The sequence below is a fragment of the Elephas maximus genome, chromosome 13, assembly GCF_024166365.1.
Source record: "Elephas maximus indicus isolate mEleMax1 chromosome 13, mEleMax1 primary haplotype, whole genome shotgun sequence".
Taxonomy (NCBI): domain Eukaryota; kingdom Metazoa; phylum Chordata; class Mammalia; order Proboscidea; family Elephantidae; genus Elephas; species Elephas maximus.
This window is the reverse complement of record NC_064831.1, coordinates 53,511,231-53,539,212: the sequence shown is the minus strand read 5'-3', so window position 1 is coordinate 53,539,212 and position 27,982 is coordinate 53,511,231. Positions and strand designations below refer to the sequence as shown.

The 27,982-nt window shown below is 42.3% G+C and overlaps 1 protein-coding gene across 3 annotated transcripts; it reads right to left on the bottom strand.

Moving 5' to 3' along the window:
* Window positions 1–2,113: 2,113 nt before the first annotated feature.
* Window positions 2,114–27,918, bottom strand: APH1B (aph-1 homolog B, gamma-secretase subunit). 3 transcript variants are annotated; one of them, XM_049905990.1, is made up of 6 exons: window positions 27,736–27,918; window positions 25,890–26,060; window positions 22,860–22,930; window positions 21,729–21,851; window positions 12,964–13,091; window positions 2,114–5,177 (listed from the first exon to the last, which is right to left on the bottom strand). In XM_049905990.1, the coding sequence occupies exons 1-6, from the start codon at window positions 27,846–27,848 to the stop codon at window positions 5,145–5,147; spliced, it is 639 nt and encodes a 212-aa protein (XP_049761947.1). In that variant the 5' UTR covers window positions 27,849–27,918; the 3' UTR covers window positions 2,114–5,144. The 3 variants fall into 3 exon arrangements, with proteins under 3 accessions (XP_049761947.1, XP_049761946.1, XP_049761948.1); XM_049905989.1 differs by lacking the exon at window positions 2,114–5,177 and adding an exon at window positions 7,140–8,805; XM_049905991.1 differs by lacking the exon at window positions 2,114–5,177 and adding an exon at window positions 12,508–12,686.
* Window positions 27,919–27,982: the final 64 nt, after the last annotated feature.

The window sequence follows — 27,982 nt, the reverse complement described above, 5'->3', positions numbered from 1 at the left end:
AAAACTCATCCAGCTCTACACTTAGAATCTGTGCATTTTATTGTGTGTAAATTATTCTTTTTTTAAAAGTTCTAAAGGATCACAGTGGAGGAAGCCACTTGCTGTTCTGAGTCTAATCAGGAAGGACTTCAGAAAGGAAGTGACGTTTGAGCAGGACCTTGAAGGGGAAGGTAAGTACAGGACGCCTCAGAGAAGGTTGGGCAAGGGAGGATGGGGAACAGTGGGAGGCAGGAAAAAGTGGTTGGGATCAGATTGTGAAAGACCTTGAATGAGACACAATGCCTTCTATCAAGGACACTGAGAAATCATAGAAGTGCTTTGATTATGATTTTGTCTGATTACATATATATGCTCTTTTTGAAAAATTCAAATAATTATGTATAAAGCAGAGCCAAAACAAAACAAAACAAAAAAAACGCAAACCTGATGCCACCGAGTCGATTCCAACTCATAGAGAACTGCCCCATAGTGTTTCCAAGGAGCGGCTGGTGGATTCCCACTGCTGACCTTTTGGTTAGCAGCCAAATGCTTAAATCACTGCACTATCAGAGATCCATAAAGCAGAAAGTCCCCCATAATCCTATCTTCCAAAATAGCCATTGTTAACAATTTAGTGTTTATCTTCCCAGGCTTTATATATGTGGGTGTGTATTTTTATAGTTATCTTTCAACTTTGTATAAAATGGAGTAATAGGACACATTGTGTGCTCTGTGTGGGCTAAGATCATGCCTGTCTTCATTGTTATACTCTCAGAATCCAGCACACTGCGCATATTTTGACGTAAGAAATATTTGTCTAATGAAAGAATGGTCTATACCTTGCTTGCATTTTCTAACATATTCTGGGTGTCGTCCTTCTTTTTTAATGGCTGTGCAGAGTTCTGCTCTTCGATGGTATCTTAATTTCAATCCTTCATTATATACATTTATGGCAAATTCTTTACTATTTACAAGACAATACAGATCCTTGTGTACTTGGATCTGTACAGGATAAATTCCTAGAAAAGGAACCACTAGTTCCAAACATGCACATCTTCAAATGTTATAAATACTAATAAGTTTTCCTAATTACATCCCAAAAGGGCTGTATTAATTTGCATTCCTACAACATGCTGTTTCTACCATATGTTCAACAACCCGTGATGTTATCAATCTTTTTCATCTTGGACAATCTGATAGCCTAAAATTTACTTACTTGTTTGGCATTTATTAGTGACTTAACATTCTGCCTATGTTTATTGGCCATTTGAATTTTATCTGTGGATTATGTTTTGTTCTTTTATCATTTTTTTGCTGCATTGTTAATTTTTTTTCAATTACTGAAGCTTCTTATACATTATATGTGATAACCCTTTGTTATACATGTCAAGAATATTTGTTGAGCATGCCTCTTACTATGCAGTTTTTAACTTTGTGTAGTCAAATTTGCCCATTTTTCCCCTTTGTGGTTTATAGCCTCGGTGTAATGCTGAAAGACTCTCTCCACCTTAAGACTATAAAACTATTCTAATATTTTTCTAGCTCTTTTATGGTTTTTTTTTTCATTTGAATCTTCGATACATGTAGATTTTGTTTTATACACTCGACGGCACTGGGTTGGGTTTTAGTGAAGGTAAGGACCTACTTTTATTCTTTTTTGCAAAATAGAATCAAATAATCAAACAGGCCCATTTACTGAATGGCTGATTCTTTCCTCACTGATCTAAAATGTCAATTTTATTATACGCTAAATTCCCACACATACATGGCTGGTTGCGGAACTCTCTATTCAATTCCATTACTGTAGATCTATGATATATTTTGGTATCTGGTAGGGTAGACAAACATTTTAGATATGTTTTATTCTCTGAGAGTAGCATTGTCAGCGACCCAATATGGTTCAGATAAATTAACCAAGAGGAAGCAAATTCATTCATCATGTAAAAACTTCAACTATTGTTATACAGAATATTCTTTCATAGTGTGTACAGGCATTTAATATGGAGAACTGCCATTTCACTCACATTTCATTCGGTTATAAGAGAACAAACAGTTTTAAGTATAATGATTCTATATTAATTGCTTATAAACACACTTTTGATAAATGTATACGATTTTCTAATTTTTTTTCTTTTTCCCTATGTTTGTTTCTGGCTACATTTACTGAAATGCAATTTTATATCTGTTGAATCTAATAATAACAATTTGGGGTTTGCATTTTGAATGTCTATGCTTTAACACATTTTTGTCATTCATTTTTGGAAATTAACAAAAAAAAAAAAAAAGGTCCTTTACCGCAGATAGTTTGGGAAGCAAACTAGATCTAGAAAATTACCCAATTTCAGTTTTCCATTGTTTGTTGCTGGTATAAACAGGACTCATCTTTGCATTCTGACTTTGCATCCTGTGACCTTGACAAACTTGCTTACTAGTTCTAATAGACTTTTTGTAGCTTCCTCAGGATTTTCTACACAATCATATAGCCTGCAAATCAAGAGTTTTATCTCTTCCTTCCCGACCTGGTGACTTTCTTTTTCTGGCCTTTTTGTGCCGGCTAGGATGGTAAGTCTGTGGTAATGGTGTGGAATTGCTAGTTTAATACTCCCTCTCACTCCTGATATTTGTAATTGGTGCCTTCCTTCTTCCTTATTAATCTGGCCAGAGCGTTAGCAATTTTATTGATTTTTCTCAAAGAGCCAGCTTTTTGTTTCATTGATTTCATCATTCTTCTGCCTCCCTTTTTTTTTTTTAATTTATGCCCGTCCCTTTATTATTCCTTTCTCCTGCTTGCTCTAGGTTTATTTTGTTCTTTTTTCTAGCTTTTTAAGTGGCAGAACTTAGTTTCTCCAATCACTGACTTTCATCCTTTTTACTTACCTAATATGAGCATTTAATGCTGAAACTTCCTCTCTTCCCTCCCTTCTCAGGGACTTTGCTTCTGCAGTCATCCCCCACCTCCTGCATCTTCAGTTTTTCCCTTTCTACAGAATCATTCCCATCTTCACACAAGCACGATGCTATGGTACCTACTGGGAGAAACAAAGTCATGCCCCCTCTCTGGCTCCCACTTGCCCCTCAGGCTACCACCCCATTCCTCTACAATATGGTTATCTCTATTCTATGTACTGTCTCTACTTCCTTATTCCCTTCTCCCACTGCTTTCAGGTGTTCACCCTCAACTCTGCATTGAAATTGCTTTCATCAAGGTCACCAACAAGTTCCCTCTCACCATATGCAATGAACAATGTTCAGTCCTCATCTTGTTTATCAGCACCATTGGGCAGCCTTCTTCCCTGGCTGCCAGGCTCCCACACTCCCCTTATTTCCTTTTTCTTCCTGGCTACTCCTTCTCCCCTTTCCAACCTCTCAACTGATGTTCCCTAGGGGCCAGTCCTCTGCCTCTTCTTCTTGACTTACACCCACTACCCAGGTGCCCTTCATCCACTCCTAAGATTTTAGCATCATTTTATGTATTCAAGCTATTCTAGCCCATATAATTTCCAAGTGCATTTTGTAATTGCCTTAAAATAATATTTATGTGTTTTAACCTGTGAAGTTAGATTATATTTCCATGAGGACAAAGATCCCCACTGTGTTGTTCTTTTCCATCCATTCTAAGTGTCTCGGCAGAGAGCCCTGTGCGTGATAAGCCCAGAATGCATGCTGCAAACCCCATTTCTGACTTTGCTCGAGCACTGAAAATTATATGGCTCTACTACTAGGCAGAAGTGGGACTCGCAGTAATCCACAGGTATGTGATAAGTACCACCTACAAATCATTCAGTCTTAAAGCCAGAACTTGCTCAGGGCTCATGATCTATTAAGGTCACCTTATCAAAAAACGAAACTGGTTGCTGTCAAGTCCCTTCCTACTTATAGCGACCCTACAGGACAGAGAAGAACTGTCCCATAGGGTTTTCAAAGCTGTAATCTTCACAGAAGCAGACTGCCACATCTTTCTCCCATGGAGCCGCTGGCAGGTTCAAACCGCTGACCTTTCAGTTACTAGGTAAGTGCTTAAGTACTGCGCCACCAGGGCTCCTATGGTCACCTTAAAATGTGTCAAATTCCCAGTCTTTCTGTGGAGTCTGAGGCCACAGGCCACGTGAGTAGTTCCTTCTATTCAGCATTTTCCACGAGGTGAAGGTAAAACACGCACTTCCTTCCAGGGGAGAAGTCCCGTGTGTCGAGGCCAGTCACAGAGAAATCCCTGTTCCAACTGAACACCAAAAACAAAAAACCAAACCAAGCCCATTGCCATTGAGTGGAGTCCGACTCATAGCAACCCTAGAGGGCACAATACAGCTGCCCCACAGGGTTTCCAGAGAGAGAGGCTGGTGGATTCGAACTGCCAACCTTTCGCTTTGCAGCCATAGCTCTTAACCACTAGACCTCCAGGGCTCCTCTAAATACCAAACAAATAACAACGACCAAACAAACAGCAGCTGAATTAGAGCCACAATTTCAATGTGGATGGCCCAGTGGAATTGCTGCACACAGATCTGGGCTGTTACCCAAGGAATGTGCGCCTCTCCCCTGGCGTACAGGGTCTGAGCAGAGAGCCCTTGGTCCTTAGGGATATGTCGTCCAATAATACAGTCAAAATAAACCTGTAACAGCCTCATTTCAAACCAGAGTGAACAGGCAGCATATGTTTTTGTTGTTGTTGTTGAGAATACACACAGCAGAACATACACCAATTCAACGTTTCTACATGTACCATTCAGTGGCACTGATATATTCTTCGAGGTGTGGGACCATTCTCACCCTCCTTTTCTGAGTTGTTCCTCCCCCATTAACAGAAACTCACTGCCCTCTAGGGTTCCTATGGAATCTTTCCAGTTGCCCTTAGCAATCTGACCCCATGTAGTTAAGAGGGCAGCATACGGTTTTCAGTTTCAGGTTATAACGATTCCCTACGTATCCCGTCTGATGGTTGAGACCAAGCTCAGGTCCTCTGCTTCACTGTCTTCGCACAGGGGAGGAGACGCAAAGAACTCTATAGGCCAGTCAGTGTCACTGAGTGGAAACGAAATCACACACTCCTCAACAGACTGCCAGCCGGCCACTATTAGATGACGTTTTATAAATCCACTATTTTATAATTACTTCAGGGATTTTGCAAAGTGGGATGACCGGATCTCTTCCACTTGGTTTAAAACACTTCAAGGAACTTCTCTGCACAAACCGTCTTGTCTCTGAACAAACAGAAATGAAACACACCTCATGAATTTTAAGTCAGGTATCAAAGGCTTTCTCTTTGAAAAAGGACTCAGAACTGATCAGTGATAACAGACAGAATGTACAGACAAGTTTTCTAAGACAAAAACTGCAGGAGTAACAGATACTGAGGGATGCAGACTCCAAAGAGGAAACATGGGAACGAGTGGTGCCAATCAATCATTTTATTGTTCACTGAGAAACACAGGTCTGCAGAGATTCTGCTGTGTTACGTATGGAACGCAAGGTTTGACAGTGGAAGTAAGCATGACATAAGAGTAAAACTACATAAGTGTTACATATTTTACAAAGAGATAGATAGTACCCACCTCTCTTAGCATTAAATTTTAATAGAATGAAGCATTACTTTTTAAATTATTATAAAATAATTATTATATAATCACTAAATGAGAAATGTATATAATTACTAAATGAGAAACGTAAACACTGCAGTCATAAACAAAATATTTGAAGCAAACCATTTTAAAATTGTTTTGTTTTGGCATCTTCCTGTCTACCTGGAGTGAGGGATGGTGGGGCCCAGGAAAAACATGGCTAACACAAGCCAGCCCTCTCACGGGGATTCTTCCCAGAGAGGCCGGCTGCTGATGCCCGAGCCAGGCTGCTGCCCTTGCTGGTCAGCTAACGGAGCGTCCCCGTGAGCCCTCGCTGACTGCACATCCCCCATCTGCGGCCAGGTGAACACCAGGGGAAAGAGCCCTAGGTCGGAGGAAGCTTGTGTCGCCACTGCACATACTGCTTCAACTCTATGGAAGAGAACACCCAGCACTTTAGGTGTGAATCTGCCATTCACGCAAGCATTACAACGTGCTTGAGAATGAAAATATTCACATCGGGAACACAGCCATCTTCTATGCCATCGGCAGGTACCATCATGTATTCCTTTCCGCCGTCACTTTCATCAAGATGCTCAAGACTGCTATGACTGTGCTGCCCGTCAGAAGGCCAGGGCAGAGTAAAACAACTTCTCCAGTTAGGACTATTCATTCGAATGAATTAAGAATAAATACAGAAGAAGAAATAAACATAGCTTCTATTAGACAGCAGCGAAATTCATCTCTATCATTCACACACCAATGCGTGCCAGCGCTGTGACAATACAATTTCAAGGTCAACTTTAAGGACAGCCACAACTTCCCTCCAAACAGAGAAAATCCTGCCTGGAGGACGGCAGACGACATCCCCACCATCTTCACCTCACCAAACACTTACAGGGCTCAGAAAGCTCATTATAGATAACAAAGGCCAAAAAAAATACACACACAGTAACAGAGGAAGACACACCCTCTGTCTGGGCTTCCCTGGCATGAGGCAAAGCAAGACCCTCGGAAACACGAGTCCTGAGCTGACGGTGCTCACATTCCAAGAGGGACTGGCGTTACAAAGCTCCTCTGCTCATGGGCAACCATGGAGTAGCAAATGAGTTCCTGAACTAAGACAACAGTCTCAGTGTCAAAGTTCCTTCTCACCTGAGAAGTTTTTATAAATGAGCTTTTGCAATAGCCCAGCTTCTTAATATTAAGCTATTAATGTGCAGAAGACATCCTCAGAGCTTAAATACGTAATATTCTCAGATGTTCTATACTTTCCAAATCAACAACAATTTTTATCTATCCGTTTAAGACATTTGTCATTGAGTAGTAATTCTACTCATCAAAGAGTACCATGGTCTGATAAGAATTAATTCCAGTCCAGTGAGTATCTTATTCTCCTCCCCTTAACTCTGCATAGTAAATTCCACTCTTCGGTCTCTATGTCTTCGACTCTTCTAGTCCAAGGAGAATGCTCTGTCAAGCTGGGAAATTACAAAAGCCAATGGAAGCGCTGGCATTAATGCTGAAGTAAACTTTAGGGAATGGCTATAATTGCTTACAGTTTACAACCTTGCTAGAAACCCTTCTCCTGTGGAATCGCTAGATCGAGATATTCTAGTAAGAAACACTGGGGAGAGGCGGGAATGTTGTTCACTGATAAAAGTCTAGTTCACACATAAGGAAGTTCTGGTCCCTGGAATGGCATGTGGCCAGCCCAAAAATGTTGGCCACGTTTCTGTTTTGAACTTGCTCGTCAATCTCCAATTCATCTGTCGTTGTCACTGCTGAGCCCTCTCATTGCTGCTCCTACGTCTTTTGGATGCTCTACTGTGCATGTGGGACTTGCTGAAGGATCGTTTTAATGTGTTGGTATTTTTCCTTTCACACTACCAGCTCCCCCAAAGCCATCCACTGAGAACAATTTCTAGCTGGTATAGGCACAACTCACTGCCATTTCTTTACAAAGGAAATCAAAGGGTTGTTTAGAAGCTGAATGAACACCTTGGGTCTTCGTATAATAAGAATGCTGTATTTGCTACCAAACCCCACAGAATTTACTAGATCTAAGGACTACATGGGTTATATAAAAGCATAAATTTGGCAATTTAAGATATATTTTCAATTGTATACTACTCCATTTTGGGGAAAAGTGTTATTGAGTATAGCATCACAGAAGCAAAATAAAAGTTTCAACATCACCCTGATGGCTTTACTCCAGGTTTGGGTTAACCATCCTCCAACTCCAGGGAAGTCTGTCCTGAGCACATCACTTAGCTCCTAGCACATCATGAGGTAAACACTGGACTCCACCTCCACTAACCCAGCGACAAGCACGCCAATGTTACGCACTACAGCTGATGGCCTTTGGGCAGAGCCATGAAAAACCTTAAATGGAGCAAAGACTGCACGAAATAAGTTTGATCCTGTATCGCCTTCCCAGGGAATCAGAAAGCAATTTTTTTAAAGAAACTGAACCTACGCTCAAAACCAATGTAATGCCTCAAAAAGAACAATCTAGAATGGGAAAAACTTCCAGAAATATAGCTTATTAATCAGTATCTCACTTTGGCTAAGTCATCGTAGGACAGACGGCATATTTAGAAGCACAGCCCACCATGTTCTCACACCACAGGGTGCGGGTGACACAGGTGAAGGCAGATCACAGAGATGATAGCCCTTTAGCCTTCTGTGACCTCAGAATATGAAAAGACAGAGGCTAACCAGAATTTGACATTCAGGTATTTGCTCGCCCAGCCCAAGTTAAGAGGCAGCTGAGCTCCTGATTCTTACTTCCATACGGCATTCTCTGTAGTTCCACTCACGGGCCCTGGTGGTTCAAAAACACCAAATGCCCAAGCCAGGTCAATCTGGAGGGTGTGGCCTTCTTTACGCTCCCAGGCAGTTCTAATGTGCAGTGGGATGCACGCCAGTGATGGATCCTTTCGGGACAGCTGTGGCATGAAAGCCACATGAGTGGGGCTCATATCTAGATAGTTTCTTTTTTTTCTAAGTTCCACCAGGAAACGAGACTTTTAGAAAAAGGCACAGTTGTGCTTCCTCCCAAGAAGCAGCCTGCTGCTTGGGAGGTGCTGCCCCCCAGAGGTTATCTGGAACGCTGGCTGAAAAGAAGGAAGTCCTTGTCTTGGCAGAGCAGGCAGAGCTTCAGGGTTCGGCAGGAGCCTCCAGCAACGAAGAATGCCCAGATACCCATGAGCACCATGATTGTGTATGATAACACCAGGTTTATCCCATACTGAGGACTTAGGAAAGTCTGCAAAGGAAAAAGAAATCAGCTTGGGTAATAACGGCAAACTTATGAAACACGTACAGTAACCCAGATGAAGGATAACATGGAATGCTTTCAACAGCTGGGTCTCTTTCATTGAACATACAATGTCTGTCGCTGTTGAGGAGCCAAATCCAAAAAGCCCATTGCCGTTATCGATTCCAACTCATAACGACTCTATAGGACAGAGTAGTCCTGCCCTATAGGGTTTCCAAGGCTGTAATCTTCCCAGAAGCAGACTGCCACATCTTTCTTCCAAGGAGCAACTGGCGGGTTCAAATTGCCAACCTTCTGGTTAGCAGCCGAGTGCTTAGCCACCGCACCACCAGGGCTCCTTTGTTGAGGAGCACTGAGACCACAAAAGACACACAGAACTAATGAATTAACCTAGTCAACAAACACTGCCCTCTAGGTCCTGTGCTTTGCTGTGTTCAAATGGGAACGCTAAAAGATAGTCAGAAGTCAGAACCCACTGGAAAACCCAATAGAAGATATATGTTCTATAATCTGGGCCCCGATTTAAGCTCATTTCTGTTAATTAAACTGGCTTTTAGAATTTGCAAGAAAATAAGTCAAGCCCAAATTACTTTAGGTAATGGGATGCCCTTTGTATTGAAGAGGACATGAGGGAATCGCATCTCTTTTTCAGCTTCCAAACTGCTGTGGGTCCCAGAAGTTTATTCATTGAAGAAAACTGGTGAGTGCCACAATGTAGCAGGTGCCACACTAGGTCCCGGGAACACGAAAGTGAGGCCCAAAGTCTCTACCCTAATTGAGCTTATATGCTAGTAAGGGAGGCAGCTAATGAATAAGTCAAATAATTACAAATTGTGATGATTGCTAGGACAGAATAATTATAAGTGTGGTGATGCTAGGATGGGTAGGAACACAGTGATCTACTTAGTTGGTCAACAAGGCCCTGAAGAAGTGAAATTTGAGACCTCCAGGAGGGGCTGAATGAGCCATGCAAAGATGGAGCAGGACATTCCAAAGCAAGGGAAGCACATGGACAAAGGAGAGCAAAGAGCTTGGGGCAACTGAGTCCCGAGGTCAATGTTAGTGATGTGCACAGATGGGGCGGGCAGTGCATGGGACGAGGTCAGAGAGGAAGGCCTGGACCAATAACGTTGTGGGTCACAGTAAGGAGTGTGGATTTTATCCTCTGAGCAAAGGCAGAACCACAGAAGGGCTTTAGGTAGGGGAGCTGAATGACCTGATTTCAATTTTTAAAGTAGATTAAAGAGGTCTATGGTGAAAGCAAGGAGACTGATCAGGAAGACATCATACTGGATGCGGAGCACACAGGAGGGTGGTGGCGCTGGTGGAGGAGGAGAGACTGGATGAGGCATCTGTGGACATGACAGGCACTGGGCACTCTCTGTCCTCATCACAGTAACTCTACACCTTAAATCACCAAATTCTAATTTACTTTATAGAATAGTAAGTGCTTTTGTATTTTTCTTGTTTCTTTTAAAAATATTTTTTCTCTTTTAAACAAAACGTTTCATACATGATTGTTAAAGAAAATCAGAATAGATGAATGAGCAAAATAGATAAAATTTTAAACTATTAAAATACAGATAGGTCAGTATTTATTAAACAGAACACAAAAAGTGCACATCATAAAGAAAAAAAGATAAATTAGACTACATTAAACTTAAAAACTTTTATTCATCAAAGATAACATTAAGAAAATGCAAAGGCAGACCACAAAGTAGGAGAAGTTATTTGCAGTACATACATCTGACAAAGGATTCTTTTAAATAATACATAAAGAACCCTCAAAAATTAAAAAAGAAAAAGACCATCCAATAGAATGATGGGCAAAAGATTTGAACAGGCACTTCACAGAAGAATTATCCAGGAAGCCAATAAACATAATGAAATCCTTAACCTCGTTAATCATCGGGGCAACACAAATTAAAACTACAAGATGACACCACGGTATATCCAGCAGGATGGCTAATGTTAAAGGGAATGCCATATCAAGTACTGGACAGGAGGTGGAGAAACTAATTCATGAGTTACTGTTGGGAGTAGAAATCAATACAATCACTCCGGAAAACTGAGTGGTATGAACAGTTGAACACATATACACCCCACACCCCAGCAACCCTGCTCCAAGGCATACATACAAAAAAAAATGCGTACTTATGTTCACCAAGACACATACACTAAAACGTTCATATTGGTACCAGGCATGGTAGTTAAAAACTGGAAACACCATCAATGGCTCTCTGCTATAGAATGGATAAATTCTGGTATAGTCATACAATAGGATACTTACTGCAACGTACGGCTGTTGTTGTTGTTATGTGCCATCAAGTCAGATATGACTCATAGTGACCCTATGTACAACAAATGAAACAGAGCCTGGTCCTGCGCCATCCTCACAATTGTTGCTATGTTTGAGTCTATTGTTGCAGCCACTGTGTCAATCCATCTCATTGAAGGTCTTCCTCTTTTTTACTGACCCTCTACTTTGCCAAGCATAATGTCCATCTCCAGGGACTGGTCCCTCCTGATAACATGTCCAACATACATGAGATGAAATCTCCCCATCCTGGCTTCTAAGGAGCATTCTGGTCCCTCCTGATAACATGTCCAACATACATGAGATGAAATCTCCCCATCCTGGCTTCTAAGGAGCATTCTGGCTGTACTCCTTACAAGGCAGATTTATTTGTTCTTCTGGCAGGCCATGGTATTTTCAATATTCTTCTCCAACACCATAATTCAAAGGCATCAATTCTTCAGCCTTCCTCATTCACTGTCTGCCTTTCACATGTATGTGAAGCAAGTGAAAATACCATGCAAGGTTTGGGTCAGGTACTCCTTAGTCCTGACATCTTTCCTTTTTAACACTTTAAAGAGGTCTTTTGCAGTAGATTTGCCCAATGTAATACTTAATCTGATTTCTTGACTGCTGCTTCAATGGGCATTGACTGTGGATCCAAGTAAAACGAAATTCATGACGAGGTCAATATTTTCTTCAATATCATGATGTTGCGTATTGGTCCAATTGTGAGGATTTTTGTCTTCTTTGTGTTGAGGTGTAATCCAAACTGAAGGCTGTGTTTCAAGTCCTCTTGACTTTCAGCAAGCAAGGTTGTGTCATCTGCATATCACAGGCTGTTAATGAGTCTTCCTCAAATCCTGATGCTACAATCTTCTTCATATGGTCCAGCTTCTGGTTTTACTTGCTCAGCATATAGACTCAATAAGTATGTTGAAACACTACAACTTTGATGCACACCTTTTCTGATTTTAAACTACCCAGTACCCCCTTGTTCTGTTCAAAGGACTGCCTCTTCGTCTATGTACAGGCTCTGCAGGAGCACAATTAAGTGCTCTGGAATTACCATGCTTTGCAGTGTTACCCATAATTTGTTATGATCCACACAGTCGAATGCCTTTGCATAGTCAATAAAACACAGGTAAAAATCTTTCTGGTATTCTCTGCTTTCAGCCAAGATCCACCTGACACCAGCAATGGTATCCCTTGTTCCACACCTCTCCTGGCTTGAGCTTCTGGCAGTTCCCTGTCAATATACTGCAACCACTTTTGAATGATCTTCAGCAAAGTTTAGCTTGCATGTGATATTAATGATAGTGTTTGATAACTTCCTCATTCTGTTGGATCACCTTTCTTTAGAATGGGTACAAATATGGATCACTTCCACTCAGCTCGTCAGGTAGCTGTCTTCCAAATTTCTTGGCATAGACAAGTGAGCGCTCCCAGCGTTGCATGTGTTTGTTGAAACATCTTGATTGGTATTCCGTCAATTCCAAGAGTCTTACTTTCCCTGGTGCCTTGGGTGCAGCTTGGACTTCTGCCTTCAGGACCACAGGTTCTCAGTCATGCCCTGAAAGGGGAGTGACTAGATGCGGTACAAGGAGGCCCCGGCGGCCCACAATGTTTTAGCTCTCATCTGCATGCCACAGTTAGGTATGTATGTGTTCATGCTGCGAAAACTCATCAAGATGTACACTTTGGATTTGTGTACTTTTCTGCATATATGTTATTTTTAATTAAAAAAATTACTTAAACAGCCATTCTCTGAAATCTGCCATTCAGAGATAACATTCAGATATGAGGTACTGAGTTGTGAAAACCAGCCTGAGCACAGAGGCGGTACTTACCAGGGCTGACACAAGCAGATGGGTCAGAACGACTACAAGAAGGGCGCACCACCTTTTCTTCTCACAGCCATCAAAAAACACAATGCCCCAGAAGATGTGCAGCAGAATGATAACCAGCGTCATGAAAGCTGAAAGACAGCCAACCGTTAGCACCCAGTCACAGAGACAACAGACACCACAGCCCATGGACCCCGTCTGTAACAAACACATAGGCCCTCAGGGTCCATCACGCCGCCAGGAGAGATTAAACACATCTGACATACTGGGGTTGGACATACACAGGACCTAGGCACACATCAGCTCCAATGGTAACTCGAAGCAACATTTCTGAACGAGGGGTCCCCTCTGCATAGCTTCTAGTCTAGAATGTGAAACAGAAAGGCAACTTGAATCTGGTTTTAAAGCCACTCCCCTGAGGAATGTCATAAACCCATTCTGATAGCTAACTAGCTTCCAACGACCCCCCTGTTAGCCTAATTAAAAGGCTTTTCTCAATTAAAAGGAGTGTCTTCAGTTTAAAACCAGTCCCCTCACTAAAGTGAAGTTTCTCCTTGGATTTTAAAAGAAAAAAGACCAACGGAAGTATAATATTAAAAATTACAATCTTTAAAGAGAGAAATTGATAGCAGGTATCTTGTTTTGATTTTGGGGTTTTCTTATCCACAAAGCCAAATATTCACTTTAAAGAAATCCTTGACTGAAATTAATCCTCCAGAGGCCTTTCTTTTACCCAAAGTTGCAAATCCTTTTTTTCTTGTTTGAAGCCAGACTTACTAAATTTGAATTTCAACGAGATATAGCCTGGGTGGAGGGCCAGAGACCATCTGTTGTTGTGAAGTGCCACTGAGTCACTTCCTACTCACAGCAACCCTATGTAAAACAGAACAAAACACTGCCCAGTCCTGCGCCACCCTCACAATCTTTACTATGTTTGAGCCCATTGTTGCAGCCACTGTGTCAATCCATCTTGTTGATGGTCTTCCTCTTTTTCGATGACCCTCTACTCTACCAAGCAGATGCCCTTCTCCAAGGACTGGTCCCTCCTGATAACATGTCCAAAGTATGTAAGAAGTAGTCTCACCATCCTCCCTTGTAAGAAGTAATCTGGCTGTACTTCTTCCAAGACAGATTTGTTCATTATTCTGGCAGTTCATGGCATATTCAATATTCCTCACCAACACCATAATTCAAACGCATTAACTCTTCTTCCGCCTTCCGTATTCATCATCCAGCTTTTGCATGCTTATGAAGCAACTGAAAACACCATGGCTTGGGTCAGGCACACCTTAGTCCTCAAAGGGACGTCTTTGTTTTTTTAACACTTTGAAGAGGTCTTTTGCAGTAGATTTGCCCAATGCAATACGTAGTTTGATTTGTTGACTGCTGCTTCCGTGGACATTGATGGCAGATCCAAGTAAAATGAAAACATTTCCTGTTTATCATGACGTTTTTTATTGGTCCAATTGTGTGGATTTTTGTTTTATGTTGAGGTGTAATCCATACTGAAGGTTGCAGTCTTTGATCTTCATTAGTAAGTGCTTTAAGTCCTCTTCAATTTCAGCAATCAAGGTTGTGTCATCTGTATATCGTAGGTTGTTAGTTTTCCTCCAATCCTGATGCTGCATTCTTCAGATAATCTAGCTTCTTGGATTATTTGCTCAGCATTTAGATTGAGTAAGTATGGTAAAAGGATACAACATTGATGCATACCTTTCCTGATTTCTAATTCCAGGTCTTTGCACATTTCATTATAATATTTTGTCTTCTCAAGCTGCCCCTTGAAATCTTCCGTTTAGCTCTTTTACTTTATCATTTCTTCCATTCACTTTAGCTACTCCAAGTTCAAGAGACCATCTAGCAACCTAATGTTCAAAGGTCTCAGTATAAGAAGGAGGGCAGGGTTCAATCAAACACGGTAAGATTAGCCAATGGTTGATCTTCTAGATTTCTCTCTCTTTTTCTCTTTATAAGCCTCATTGTACCCAGCCTCTTTGAGCCGTTTGCTTTTTCTGGAATCAAAATGGTTTCCCTATAGGCATATTGGAGCCCTGGTAGCATAGTGGTTAAGAGCTCGGCTGCTAACCAAAAGGTCAGCAGTTCAAGCCCATCAACCACTACTTGGAAACCCTATGGGTCTGTTCTATTCTGTCCTATAGGGTTGCTATGAGTTGGAATCAACTTGACGGCAAAGGGTTTTTGGCATATGTAATTAGAATAAGTACTCAAAATAAGCCTTATGTTCAAATTTTGTTGAATTCTGATTATTTTTAACAATAATTTATAAAATTCTTCTTAAGCAACTGGCACTGAATTTGCTGAGCACACACAGGTTTTTCTGTGAAATACTGCCTGTGGGTGTGTATCCTGGCCCCAAGGCCCATTAAAGTGGGCAAGTTCCATATTTCTGCAAGTTTTAATATGAAACCAAGAAAAGGATTTCCCTTTTTGACCACATAATAAGCTACCATTGGCACCCACCAGACTGGCAAGAATTTAAGTCTGACAATCTTCTTTTGTACTGCTGGTAGGAAGGCAATCTAGCTTTACCTCGGATAGTTAAAGTCTGAAGTCTCTATTTCACTCCAGCAATGCCACAGCTAGAGCTACACCGAGGCAGTTAGTACTCAATCAATAGATCGTTAGAAACCCAAATTATCAGGATCCTCCCCAAACTTCCTGAATCAGAAACGATGGGGGTGGGCCCAGCAATCAGTGTTTAAATAAGCCCTCAGGTGTTGTGATGCACTCAAATTTGAGAACCCCTGCTCTAGAGAAACTCTTACACATGTGCACAAGGAAGTTGCTGAAAGAATATTTACACAGGCATTGTGTGTAGTAACAAAAAACCGGAAACCGCCCAAATGTCCATCAACACCAGAATGGATAAGTTACAGTGTATTTACACAATGGAATTCTATGTGACATACAATATTAATAATCTCAAGAATATAAGGCTGAGCAGGGGGAAAAAAAGTCAAAAAATGCATATGCTAAACTGAAAAATTTAACTGAAAAACTTAAAATTAGCTTGTGCCTAGAGAAATGGTAGCAATGGCAGTTACAAATACATATAAGATAACGTAAGTATTTGGAGTTATTGTTTTTAAACACTGTATAATAAAATTGTTTAATAATAATTGTATATTATAAAAGTATATAATTCAACATTTATGCTCCAAAGAATGACATTATAACATGTAAGAAACTCTCGCACACAGTAACAGCTGTTCTTTCATTCTATAGGGACACATTCACAGTATGGTCTGTCAGCCACCCTAACTTGGTTAAAGACTTGAAAGGATTTTATTCTCTTTGAATTTCCCCTTGAATTTGAAGAAAATACAAATTCAATCCCAAACTGCCAGCACAACTTTTACTTTCTTTCAAATGAATCATTTAAGCTTAACTTCTCAGGAGAACAGTGTTTCACTAAAGAGAATTAGCACCATCTAGTGAAAGACGCCAACCACTTGTCTGCCAGCGTGTCGCACTGTGGTGGCTTCCGTGTTGCTGTGATGCTGGAAGCTATGCCACTGGTATTTCAACTACCAGCAGGGTCACCTGTGGTGGACAGATTTCAGCGGAACTTCCAGACTAGGAAGAAGGACCTGGTGATCTACTTCTGAAAAACTGGCCAGTGAAAACTTTATGAATAACAGCAGAACACTGTCTGATATAGTGCTGGAAAAAGATGAGCCGCTCAGGTTGGAAGGCACTCAAAATATGACTGGGGAAGAGCTGTCTCCTCAAAGTAGCATTGACCTTCATGATATGAAGTAAAGCTTGTGGGACCTGCATCTGCTAATGTGGCCATGACTCAAAACGAGAACAAATAGCTGCAAGCTCCCATTAGTAATTGGAACGTGAAATTTATGAACTATAATCTAGGAAAATTGGAAGCTGTCAAAAATGAAATGGAATGCTTGAAGATCAATATACTAGGCATTACTGAGCTGAAATGGACTGGTATTAGGTATCTTGCAGCAGATGATAATATGGTCTACTATGCCCGGAATGACAAATTGAAGAGGAACGTCGTTGCATTCATTGTCATAAAGACCTACCCTGATGTACAACGCTGTCAGTGATAGGATATAGTCATATGCCTACAAGGAAGACCAGTTAATATGATTATTACTCAAATTTATGTACCAATTGGTAAGGCCACAGATGAAGAAACTGAAGATTTTTACCAACTTCTGCAGCCTGAATTGATCAAATATGCAATCAAGAAAAAAAAAAAAATTTTTTTTTTTTTTTAATCAAGAGGCGCTGATAATTACTGGTGATTGGAATGCAAAAGCTGGAGATAAAGAAGGATAAGTAGTTAGAAAATATGGCCTTAGTGATAGAAACGATGCCAGAAAGCCCGTAAGAACTGAAGAAAAAATTCAAGCCTCAAGTTGCAATACTGAAGGATTCAAGAGTAAAATACTGAACAACACAGGAAGCATCAAGGGAAGATGGAAGGAATACACAGAGTCACTGTACCAAAAAAAACTGGTCCAAGTTCAACCATTTCAGGAGGCAGCGTACAATGAAGAACCGATGGTACTGAGGGAAGAAGTCCCAGCTGCACTGAAAGCACTGGCGAAAAACAAGGCTCCAGGAATTGACGGAATGCCAACTGAGATGTTTCAACAAATGGACGCAACGATGAAAGTGCTCATTCATCTATGCCAAGAAATTTGGAGACAGTCTTCTGGCCAATGAACTGGAAGAGATCCATATAGGTGCCCATTCCAAAAAAAGGTGATCCAGCAGAATGCAGAAATTATCAAACAATATCATTAACATCACACGCAAGTAAAATTTTGCTGAAGATAATTCAAATATAGTTGAGTTGGTAATTCAAAAACCATCCACAGGTAAGTGCCAGAAAATTTATGCCAGATTCAGAGGAGGATACAGAATGAAGGATATGATAGATTCCGACTCCTGGCGACCCCATGGGTGTCAGAGTAGAACTGTGCTCTGTAGGGTTCTCAAGGGTTGATTTTTCAGAAGTAGATCACCAGGCCTTTCTTACAAGGCACCTCTTGGTGGGCTTGAACCTCCAACCTTTCAGTTAGCATCAGTTAGCAGATAAGCATGTTAACCATTTGCACCACCCTGGGACCACAATTTCTACGAGAAGAATGATATTTGAGGACCAAAAAAAAAAAAGACCCTGCTTTTGTAGCCGTGTAACAGACGAATCTAAGAACATATAAAAACTGTGGCAATAACACTGCCTCATAACTGTTTTATTAATTTATTAAAATAATAAATTGTAATAGACTGCAATAGACTTTAAAAAAAAAACCAAAAACCAAACCCACTGCCGTCGAGTCGATTCCGACTCATAGCAACCCTATAGACTTTAGCTACTAATATTAATACTTGTTTTTAAAACCTAACACTTCTTTTATAATCATTAAAAAAAAATCTGCCAGAAATATTCTAACCATGAATGTTGAAAAGGAAGACAATTTGCTACACTGGAGGCACTAAGTATGACCCATCAACACACTTTCTCCTCCTCCAACTTGTAGCCAGATTATACAGAGCCTTGACTTTAACCTGTAGACCCTGGAAAGCCATTAAACATGTCCCAACAGGGAAGAGGAGTCTAGTAGCTGCATACAGGATGGATTCACGTGGAAAGTGTGTCAAGGAGAGAAGGCGGGCCAGTTGGGGGCTGATGGTGGTAATCTAGAGAGATGACAAGGCCTGAACTGAAACGGAAATAAAGAGTCTGCTGAGAATGGAGAAGACGTGTCCTCTTGGGCTTGGTGACCTCTGCAGCACGTAGGATGCCACTGGATCACCGGAGCAACTACTATCTACACAATTTCATTTAATATTGGTCCTATTTCCTTACAGCCTTTCTAACATTATCTTAAACCTTTACTGAAAGTCTGATTCACTATTCGTTTACTCATTTGTCTTATTTCCCCTACTAGAGGGTAACATCCTTGAGGAAAGAAATTACTTTAGCATAAATGTAAAATAAAAGGTGACTTAATTAAAGAATGCATGCAGGGGGTCACTTATTTCACTGACATCAATCTTGTGGTGATAACGAGAAATACAGTGGGCTTCTTCCTATTTTTTAAGACGTGTCTTATGGAGGAGCCCTGGTGGCGCACTGGAAGAGCTCGGCGGCTAACCAAAAGGTCAGCAGTTTGAATCCACCAGCTGCTCCTTGGAAACCCTATAGGGCAGTTCTACTCTGTCCTGTAGGGTACCTGTGAGTCCAAATTAACTTGATGGCAACAGGTTTTAAGATTTTAGGAAGTCTTATGGTAATTATGTATATTATGGACTGAATTGTGGCCACCAAAAATATTGTAAATCCTAACCCCTTGGAATAGACTCAAGGACAATGGGTTGGGTTATACCTGTGTTATAATCCCATTTGGGAATGGGTTTTCTTTGTCATGTTTATGAAGCAATACTAGTGTAGGGTGTGTTTTGAGTCAATCTCTCTTGAGGCATAAAAGCTGCAGATTAAGCAAGCAGAGCTGGGGCAAGATAGATACCAAGGTATATGAAAATCACCAGGGAATAAAGACCGCCGGAGCCAACAGAGACAGCCTTCCCTAGAGCTGGCACCCTGAATTTGGACTTTTAGAGCCAGCGCCCTGAGTTCAGAATTCTAGTCTCCTAAACAATGAGAAAGTAAATTTGACGAACCTACCAGTTTTGGTATTTCTGGTTTGGCAGCACTAGATAACTAAGACAATTACCAACTCTCAAATCTGTGATCACTGCATCAAGACATTAATTTTTATCTGGTGGATGAAAAAGCAGTTTGAAATGAGTTGGTCCTTTTATACTGCATCTTTGGTAAAAAAGATCAATTTATCTATTATCATTTTTTCCTTATTCTCAATTTCAAGATTACATTACACTGTGTATCCCGAAAAGGGGCCAGGATGACAAATTAAAGGCTGGAGATTATACTGAAGATCCATACACCTGCTCCTCGCTCATCAACTATCTGGTTACCTGACATTTCCCATGTATAGGAACAGTGAAAAATCTGCTATCCGACTACTTGGCTTATTAACGACTTATGTCTGATGTAACAAATGCCAAGGTGTGAGGCGAGGGTAACACTGGCTGCAATGACGTAACCAGAGTTGGTGTCACCTGCCCCCAGGGACCTCCTCCTGTACCAGCCCCAGCCTTTGTGGGTAAAGCGCCCTGGGCTCCTGGGACTCACCTCCTAATGGTGGCACAGGTGCCCAGCCCCTGGCAGCTTGTGGCAGCTCTCAGCTCTGGGTGGCACAGATCGACCTGTCTGGGAACGGGGCAGCTGCACAGGAACGACCCCTGGCCTCCAGCTCAGTGCTCCCACGCAGTCCCGCCCCAGACCTGCACCCGCTGTGCTCAGGTTCCTCCAGCATGGCTAACTCACCTGGCTCCGTAGAGCCGTGCTCTGGTACTGGCTCAAGTGCAGAAACTAGCTCTCCCAACCCGGTGTGCCAGAGAGGGGCAGGGAGTAGAAGGAAGGAGGGAGACGCAGTGGGGGAGGAGCTGGGAGCAAGGGGAGAAGAATAGGGGAACAGGGTCAAAAAGGAGGATGGGGCTGGAATGGACTTGATGCGGCAGGTGCATCACCCACCAGCCCCGAGGCATGCAGAAGAGTGAGAGGGGACACCCTGCATCCCCAAGTCCCTGGGCTCAGCCAGACTCCTGCCTTTGCCTGCCAAGAGTGCACTACGGAGAAGGTGAACAGAAGTTAAAAAACAATTTATGTAATGATGCAGTCATTCACCATTTTGTGATCTGATGTGGTCATCCTCCATCTTCATGTAATGCTCATCTTCGCATAATGACCTGGTCTTTGGAACCCTACCACGTCTATGAGTGAGGACTGGGTGTACGTATTACTGAATACTGAAAAAGCACACAGCCTACAAAAATTCACTGCTAATGGGATCACAATAGAGGGTCCCAGACAGAGCAGAGCAAAATGTAGAACAAAATTCTAACGCGAAAAGAAAGACCAGACTTGCTGGACCTACAGAGACTGAAGAAACCCTGACAGTATGGTCCCTGGATACCCTTTCAGCTCAGAAATGAGGCTACTCCTGAGGTTCACCCTTCAGCCAAAGATTAAACAGACCCATAAAACAATATGAGACTAAAGGGGCACACCAGCCCCGAGGCAAGGACTAGAAGGCAGGAGGGGACATGAAAGCTGGTAAGAGGGAACTCAAGGTTGAGAAGGGAGAGTGCTGACATGTTGTGGGGTTGTTAAGCAATGTCATAAAACAATATGTGTATTATTTAATATGAAACTAGTTTGTTTTGTAAGCCTTCACCTAAAGTACAAAAAGAAAAAAAATTCACTGCTAACATTTCACCCATACAGGCAACACCGTTAGTATAGTAAAACCAGAATAAATTTTATGTAAGCTAAATTCCACTCTAAAATTCTAAAGTACTTTAATCAAAATTTTTATTTTCCTAGGTCCTTCACTTTGTAGTGCCAGACAGTACTCTGCGTTTAGAGACATAACACAACTCTGAACTCCTAAGCCAGTGAATTCCCCTACAGTTGGTAACTTAGACATGTCCCAGCTCCTGCCCTGCCTTGATGCCCTGCTGAGGTGAAGCTGTCGCCTCCTTTGCATGTTAACTGTTCTCCTCATGAAATGAGAATGGACCCTGAACTGCTTCAGAGAAAAGACTGCAGATTGAATAGCTAAAACTTGTAAGTTGTTATCCAGACAGACCAGAAACCTGAAGACTCACAGCTACCCAGCACCTACCTGAATGAATGAAGAACTGGGGGGAATCTCCATGGATCCCCACCGTGCCTGGCCCCAGGGAGTCGGACAGGGTATTCACAAAGGAAAATACTCCACTCATGATTCCAAAGCCCAGGCCAGAAACTGAAGAGAAAGAAAACACACCGTTCAACCCTTTTCACACAACGATTTCTCTTCAAATCAAATTTCCAAGGACAGGGGAATACCATTTGGTTGAAGGGAAAAGGGCAAACATTAGAAAGATGGCTCTGAAAAGGTGGCACCTGGCTGGCTGATGGAGAGAGGAGGTGGGGAAAGCAAAGGAAATGCGTGATGGAACCTAGCAGAGAAATAAAAAAGGAGAGAAAAGGGAGTTCTGGAAAGGCAGAAGAAACAGGTGATGGAGAAAAGACACGGGGCTGAAGCTCCAGCTTTGGCTTATGACAGAGTCTGCAGTTAGTCTGATGGCTAAGCGTGGGAACTGAGCTGGATGTGTGGCTATGTACTTTGAGGAGTGATCCCTGGGCCAGACTGAGTGACTCCACCTAGGGCCCAGTCTTTAAACATAATTCTGAAAAAAAAATATGCAGACGCGTTACCTGCGTTAATATTGAGTTCTCCTAGTACAGTTGGAGTCACAGTAAACACCCAGAGAAGTCAGCAGATACATCACTTAGAAACTGCTAGTTAACTACAGTGTTGTTGCTGTTGGGTGCCGTTGAGTCAATTCTGACTCACAGCAATCACACGTGACAGAGTAGAACTGCCTTACAGGGTTTTCTTGGCTGTAATCTCTATGGAAGCAGATTGCCAGGACTTTCTCCCACAGAGCTACTGGATGGGTGCAAACCATCAACCTTTTGGTTAGCAGACAAGCGCTTAACCATTTGCACCACCAGGGCTCCTTAACTGGAATGTATACAGGTTAAAAACCTAGCTTTCAAACCTGGTTGCTTGTTAATAAACATATAGATAAGCATTCACCTGAAATTGCATTTCTATATATAAGGGCCTTGGAAATTGGAAAGTTGGAAAAATAAACAATGTGTACCAATAGGCCAAGGCAGAAAAAAATATTATTTGAAATCCACAAAGGTACAAAAGATAAAAATGACTGATTTTTTTTAAGGGCATCATCCAGTCCTAACTTACCATAAGCCAGCAATCGCATAGAGGGTGTTGTCTCTTCTGGGTTTATGGCTTTCAAACCCTCGTTGGCTTTTCTAAAATAAAATCACACATGTAATTTTTTTTAAAAAAAGAAAAGAGGTAGAGAGGACATCAGCCAGAAATTTAAGTGACTCTTTTTTTCTGGAGAAGTAACCAACATGAATGCCCAATTTTCCTAAATAAACAGATGTTTACTTACCCGTCACAATTAAAGGCTAATTAGAGCTTATAAGACATATATAAAAGTAATAATTTCCATCAACAAATGCATCAATGTAATAGAATCAATAAATTTTGGAGGATTTCTAGTTTATATAAATTGCTCAGTAATGACCAAGATTTTTGGTATTTGGTATAGCAAAGTGCTACTATCACAAATATATTACTGACAAATTCAGAAGTTTAATAAACTTCCTCATTCTGTGTCGTAAGTTTGTGGGAGGAAACGTCTGTGACACTAACAATTCTCAGTGTTAACATCTGAAACCCTGTTGGCGCAGCAGTTAAGAGCTCAGCTGCTAATTAAAATGTTGGCAGTTCGAATCCACCAGGTGCTCCTTGGAAACCCTGTGGGGCAGTTCTACTCTGTTCTATAGGGTTAGGAAGTAAGAAAGTAAAAAACATGATCAGTTTCCATGTTCCTGACGGTTAGAACACAGGACTGATGATGTGTAAGTGGCAGTGTTTGTAATTCTGACCATTTCGCTGAAATGGAAAATTCTTCGTTTGCATTTATTATTGTGTTTCCAAGAACGAGAACAAAAAAATTCAACTTCTTTAAATATAAACTTTGAAAAACTACCGTTTTTCTTACTTGTTCTGATTTTTAGGAAGTATTAAATCCACAGGGTTACTAAACCCATGTTCTAAATTGCAGCATTCTATATTAGAAATATTGTTTTTTTTCAAAATTAGAACCATCACATATGAAAATTCAAGGCCAACATGTCTCAATGGTGTAGCTGACAGGAAAACCCAATTCAATTAGAGTACAGTGCCCAGTTAAGGGTGGGAAGGGCCAGGGCTCTCTGAACTAGTTAGACCACTGTCTTAGTCACCTAGTGCTGCTATAACAGAAATACCACAAGTGAATGGCTTTAACAAACAGAAATTTACTCGCACGGTCTAGGAGGGTAAAGGTCTGAATTCAAGGTGCTAGCTCCAGGGGAAGGCTTTTTCTGTCAGTTCTTGGGGGAAAGTCCTTGGCATCAATCCTCCTCTGGTCTAGGAGCTTCTCAGTGCAGGGACCCCAGGTTCAAAGGACGTGCTCTGCTCCAAGTGTTTCTCTCTTGGTGGTGTGAGGTCTCCCTCCTCACTGCTCGATTCTCTCTTTTATATCTCAAAAGAGACCGACTCAAGATACAACCTAGTCCTATAGATTGAGTCCTGCCTCGTTAACATAACTGTCTATAATCTTACCTCATTGACATCAGAGAAGTTAGTATTTACAAAACATAGGATAATCACAACAGATCACAAAATGGTGGACAACCACACAATACTGAGAATCATAGCCTAGCCAAGTTGACACCCATTTCGGGGGGAAATAGTTCAATCCACAACCACCGCCTGCAGAGTACTGTGTTAGTTCCTGAGCACAGGCAAACATCAGGCACTGACCAAAAGGGGCATGTCTAGGGGAGCAGAGACTGAGAGATTTGATGCACGTCTTCTGGGGTTCTGGTAAAGAAATGAGGAATATTTAGCATTGAAAGGCATATGAAAACAACCATGTGGCAAAAATTTCATGGACCTGTGTGGCTTGTGCGGGGGCGGGGGGGGCGCAGAGGCAGGAGTAGGCAGATTTTGAGCATCATAACAACATTCCTCAGTTAAAATTGCAGGACGGTAACTGCTGCATACCAGAAACGTTCGGCCACAGCCTGGTGTCCATCTGTTAGGGATGTTGCATTCTTTCAGAAATTTAAACGTTATCTTTCATACGTGCTGCTCTTTAATATTTCCAGGAACTAATGGGAATTTCATTTTTAAACCTTTTCTAAGATATGAATTTTGCTTCTAAGCAATGTGTCCCTAGCTTTCAATGTGAAAGTTAAATTGCCTCATTATTAAAAAGGAATCCAATCATCTGCTGTGAAAAGTAAAAAACACAGAGGGCCTAGCATTTTGGCAAGAACGAATGATCAGAAGCTGATCATGAGCGATGCTGTTGAGGTTCTGTCTTGGTTACATCTGTGAAATCCCAGACAGCCTTAATTACCTCGTTTGCAGAAAAGATAGAAGATGGTGGGTCAGTCAGCTACTAACTAACTATTACTACGTAATCAAGCCAGCCTCGTGACTGCCTGAGAGAAAATACTGTCCAAGTTCAAGTGGTGTCTCCAAGCAGTGGTTTCATGTGAGGTTCTCATGCTCCACAGATGATCTACTTTTTGGCCCAAAAAGGGAGCTTATACCAAGGCTTCTTGTTTTTAAACATTTTTCTATTATAGATTTGAAACCATATGAAATATTATAAAATGAACCCCTATATTGCCCTAATTCAGTCAAAATAATGATAGGTGTAATCTCCATAATAATTTTTTGTCTTAGGTGGTAGCAAAGAGAAGTAGATATAAATTCTAACAACCTTGAGTACCGGAACTGTTTCTGTTGTTTAATGACTAATTCCCTAATTTATATTTTCTCCACAGCTTTTATTGCTTCTAACATATAATGTATTTTTTTTGTTAATTCATTTGTTGTCTATTTCTTCCCCCTAGAATATAAGCTCCATGGGGGCAGGGATTCTGTCTCTTAGTCACTGATGTATCCCCAGTACCTACGATAGTGCCTGGCAATGAGCAGATACTCAAGAAATGTGAATGAATGAGGGAAGGAATGTCCACAGGTTAATAGTCAATATTTTCAGGCTGAAAATGTATCAATACCTTGCCTTGGAATTATGCAAGGAGGCATGGGCCCTCAACTACCACACTAATGTCTTGAACTACTAAACTGTAATTCAAATCTATCTGGGGGGAAAAACGGCAAAGCAGATGTTCAACTTACTTTAATAGCCTGTAATATGCAAACCGGAAGGCTTCTTGGATAAGGACTGAGACCAGCACCCCGAAGATGAGCAGGTATTTCTGTACTGGTCCATCTTTGTGGCCAGTAATGGTCCCCGCGATGAACCAAACAAGGGAGGAAAGCAGCAGAGACACCAACCAGAAGAAAGCTCTGATAATAAGGGGGGGGGGAAGTTACAAGTAAACATTAAGTACAGTATTAATAATGGTTTAAAAAGAGAAAAATCTTGCTTAAAAGAACAGATTTCCTGACTCTTTAAGAACCGCCCTCCCCCCCAAAAAAACCCAAACCCATTGCTGTCTAGTCAACTCCGACTCATAGTGACCCTATACAGCAGAATTGCCCCATAGGATTTCCAAAGAGAGGCTGGTGGATTTGAACTGCTGACCTTTCGGTTAGCAGCTGAGCTCTTAACCACTAATGCCACCAGGGCTGGAGAGGGGTGGGGGGAGTGATGCTCTAGGTTAGTGGCTCCTACTCCCCATGTGGTCTGAGAGGAACATGGGATTCTAGTACTCTTCTTCAGTGACCATGCTATTTGCAAGTACATCAGCAGACTCGATCTGCCAAAGACTGTCAGACTGGAAAACGATTTGCTACTTTTCCTCATCAATGCTCCGCCCATCAAGGATGTGCCAAAACAATAAAATACACCACCAGTGGCTACTGCAATTTTTATATCATTAAGCTACCAAAAATTATTGATTTAATGGTCAGATACCTGCAAATGTAATAGTGTCCTTTCCAGGAAAGTGTCTAACCAAACCAAAACCACTGCCCTCCGGTCGATTCCCGCTGATTGGCTGGTGGGTTCGAACCCCCAACCTTTCACATTTAGCTGCCAAGCGCTAACCACTGGACCACCAGGGCTCCTGAAAAATGTCTACACATCTATTAATAGAATGACTGGTATAAAATCCAGAAGGTGAAAACCTGGGCTCTGCTCCAGATCAGTTATCCAGGCTTGGTTTTTGTAACAACCCATGTTGACTCTAAAGATCACAACGAGCTTTACAAACCTTTTCTCAAACCTATTATTTCATAAACTGACACAGCCAATGCAGCACTTGCAGTTGAGAAAAGGTGGGACTCCCTGGCCCAGCTTGGAAGCCAGACTCAAAGTCGGGGAGGGAGGGAGGGAGGGAGGTCGGCGTGTGCCCCTGGAAGAGCTGCCAGACAAGTGAAAACTGGGATTCCGGCCACATTCGCACCAGAGCCCGGTATTTACTAAACTCCGGGAAAGATGCACGGTCACGTGTTTCGGTGTTTTCACAGGTCTCTACCCTTTGGCAGCACACCTGAATCACCTGGGAACCTAAAACACACGGGAAGCCGGATTCACGGCCCCAGCGTCCTGAGTCTGTTCACCTGGGGTAGGCGTTGGGCATCCGTGTTTGAAGGGACCGGGTCCCAGGTGATTCTAACGGGCAGGGTGGGAGACTACGGCCCTAGCTAGATTCTGTGGCCTTAGCCTTGTTGCGATTACAGATACCTTTGTGAATCTGAGAGAAATTAGGGACTTTCTCTCCAGAAAAATGAAAAACGCACGTAAGAATGAATTCATCCACAATTTTAGGGGCTTCACGACCCATTAAAGCCCACCCATGGACCCCGGGCAAAAGGACCCCGCAGTACGCGCTCCTTCAGCGCCGCAGCCCCTCCGAGGAGGCCAAGGGGCCCGGCAAGCGGGGCCTCCGCTCCCCCCGACCCCCTCCCCTCCCAAGCCCCACAGGGCCGAGCGGTCTGGTGCGGACGCCAGGGGTCGTAGGGGTGCCCAGCGGGGACAGGGTCTCGGCGTCCGGGCTTGCCGGCGCAGCCGCCTCACCCGGCGATGAGAAAGATGATGCGCAGCGGCTCGGTGGCGATGGTGAAGATGTAGAGGGCGAATGCAGGCCCGAAGGCAATGAACGCGCAGCCGAAAAACACGGCCGCCGTCATGGCGACCGCGGAAGCGGACCCGGGCTCCCCGTTAGGGACGCCAGATGCGCGGGCGCAGCCAGAGCCGGGCGCGGGGCGGAGACGGGCGCTGGAGGGGGCGGGACAAATGAGCGGGGCGGGGACATGAGCGGGGC

Excerpts from the sequence above, each read along its gene's own strand:
- APH1B (XM_049905989.1), bottom strand. The coding sequence starts at position 27,848 with ATGACGGCGGCCGTGTTTTTCGGCTGCGCGTTCATTGCCTTCGGGCCT. Across the intron at positions 22,931-25,889 it reads GCATATTACAGGCTATTAAA|AAAAGCCAACGAGGGTTTGA; the intron begins GTAAGTTGAACA and ends ATTTTATTTTAG. Across the intron at positions 21,852-22,859 it reads TATGCGATTGCTGGCTTATG|TTTCTGGCCTGGGCTTTGGA; the intron begins GTAAGTTAGGAC and ends CTTTCTCTTCAG.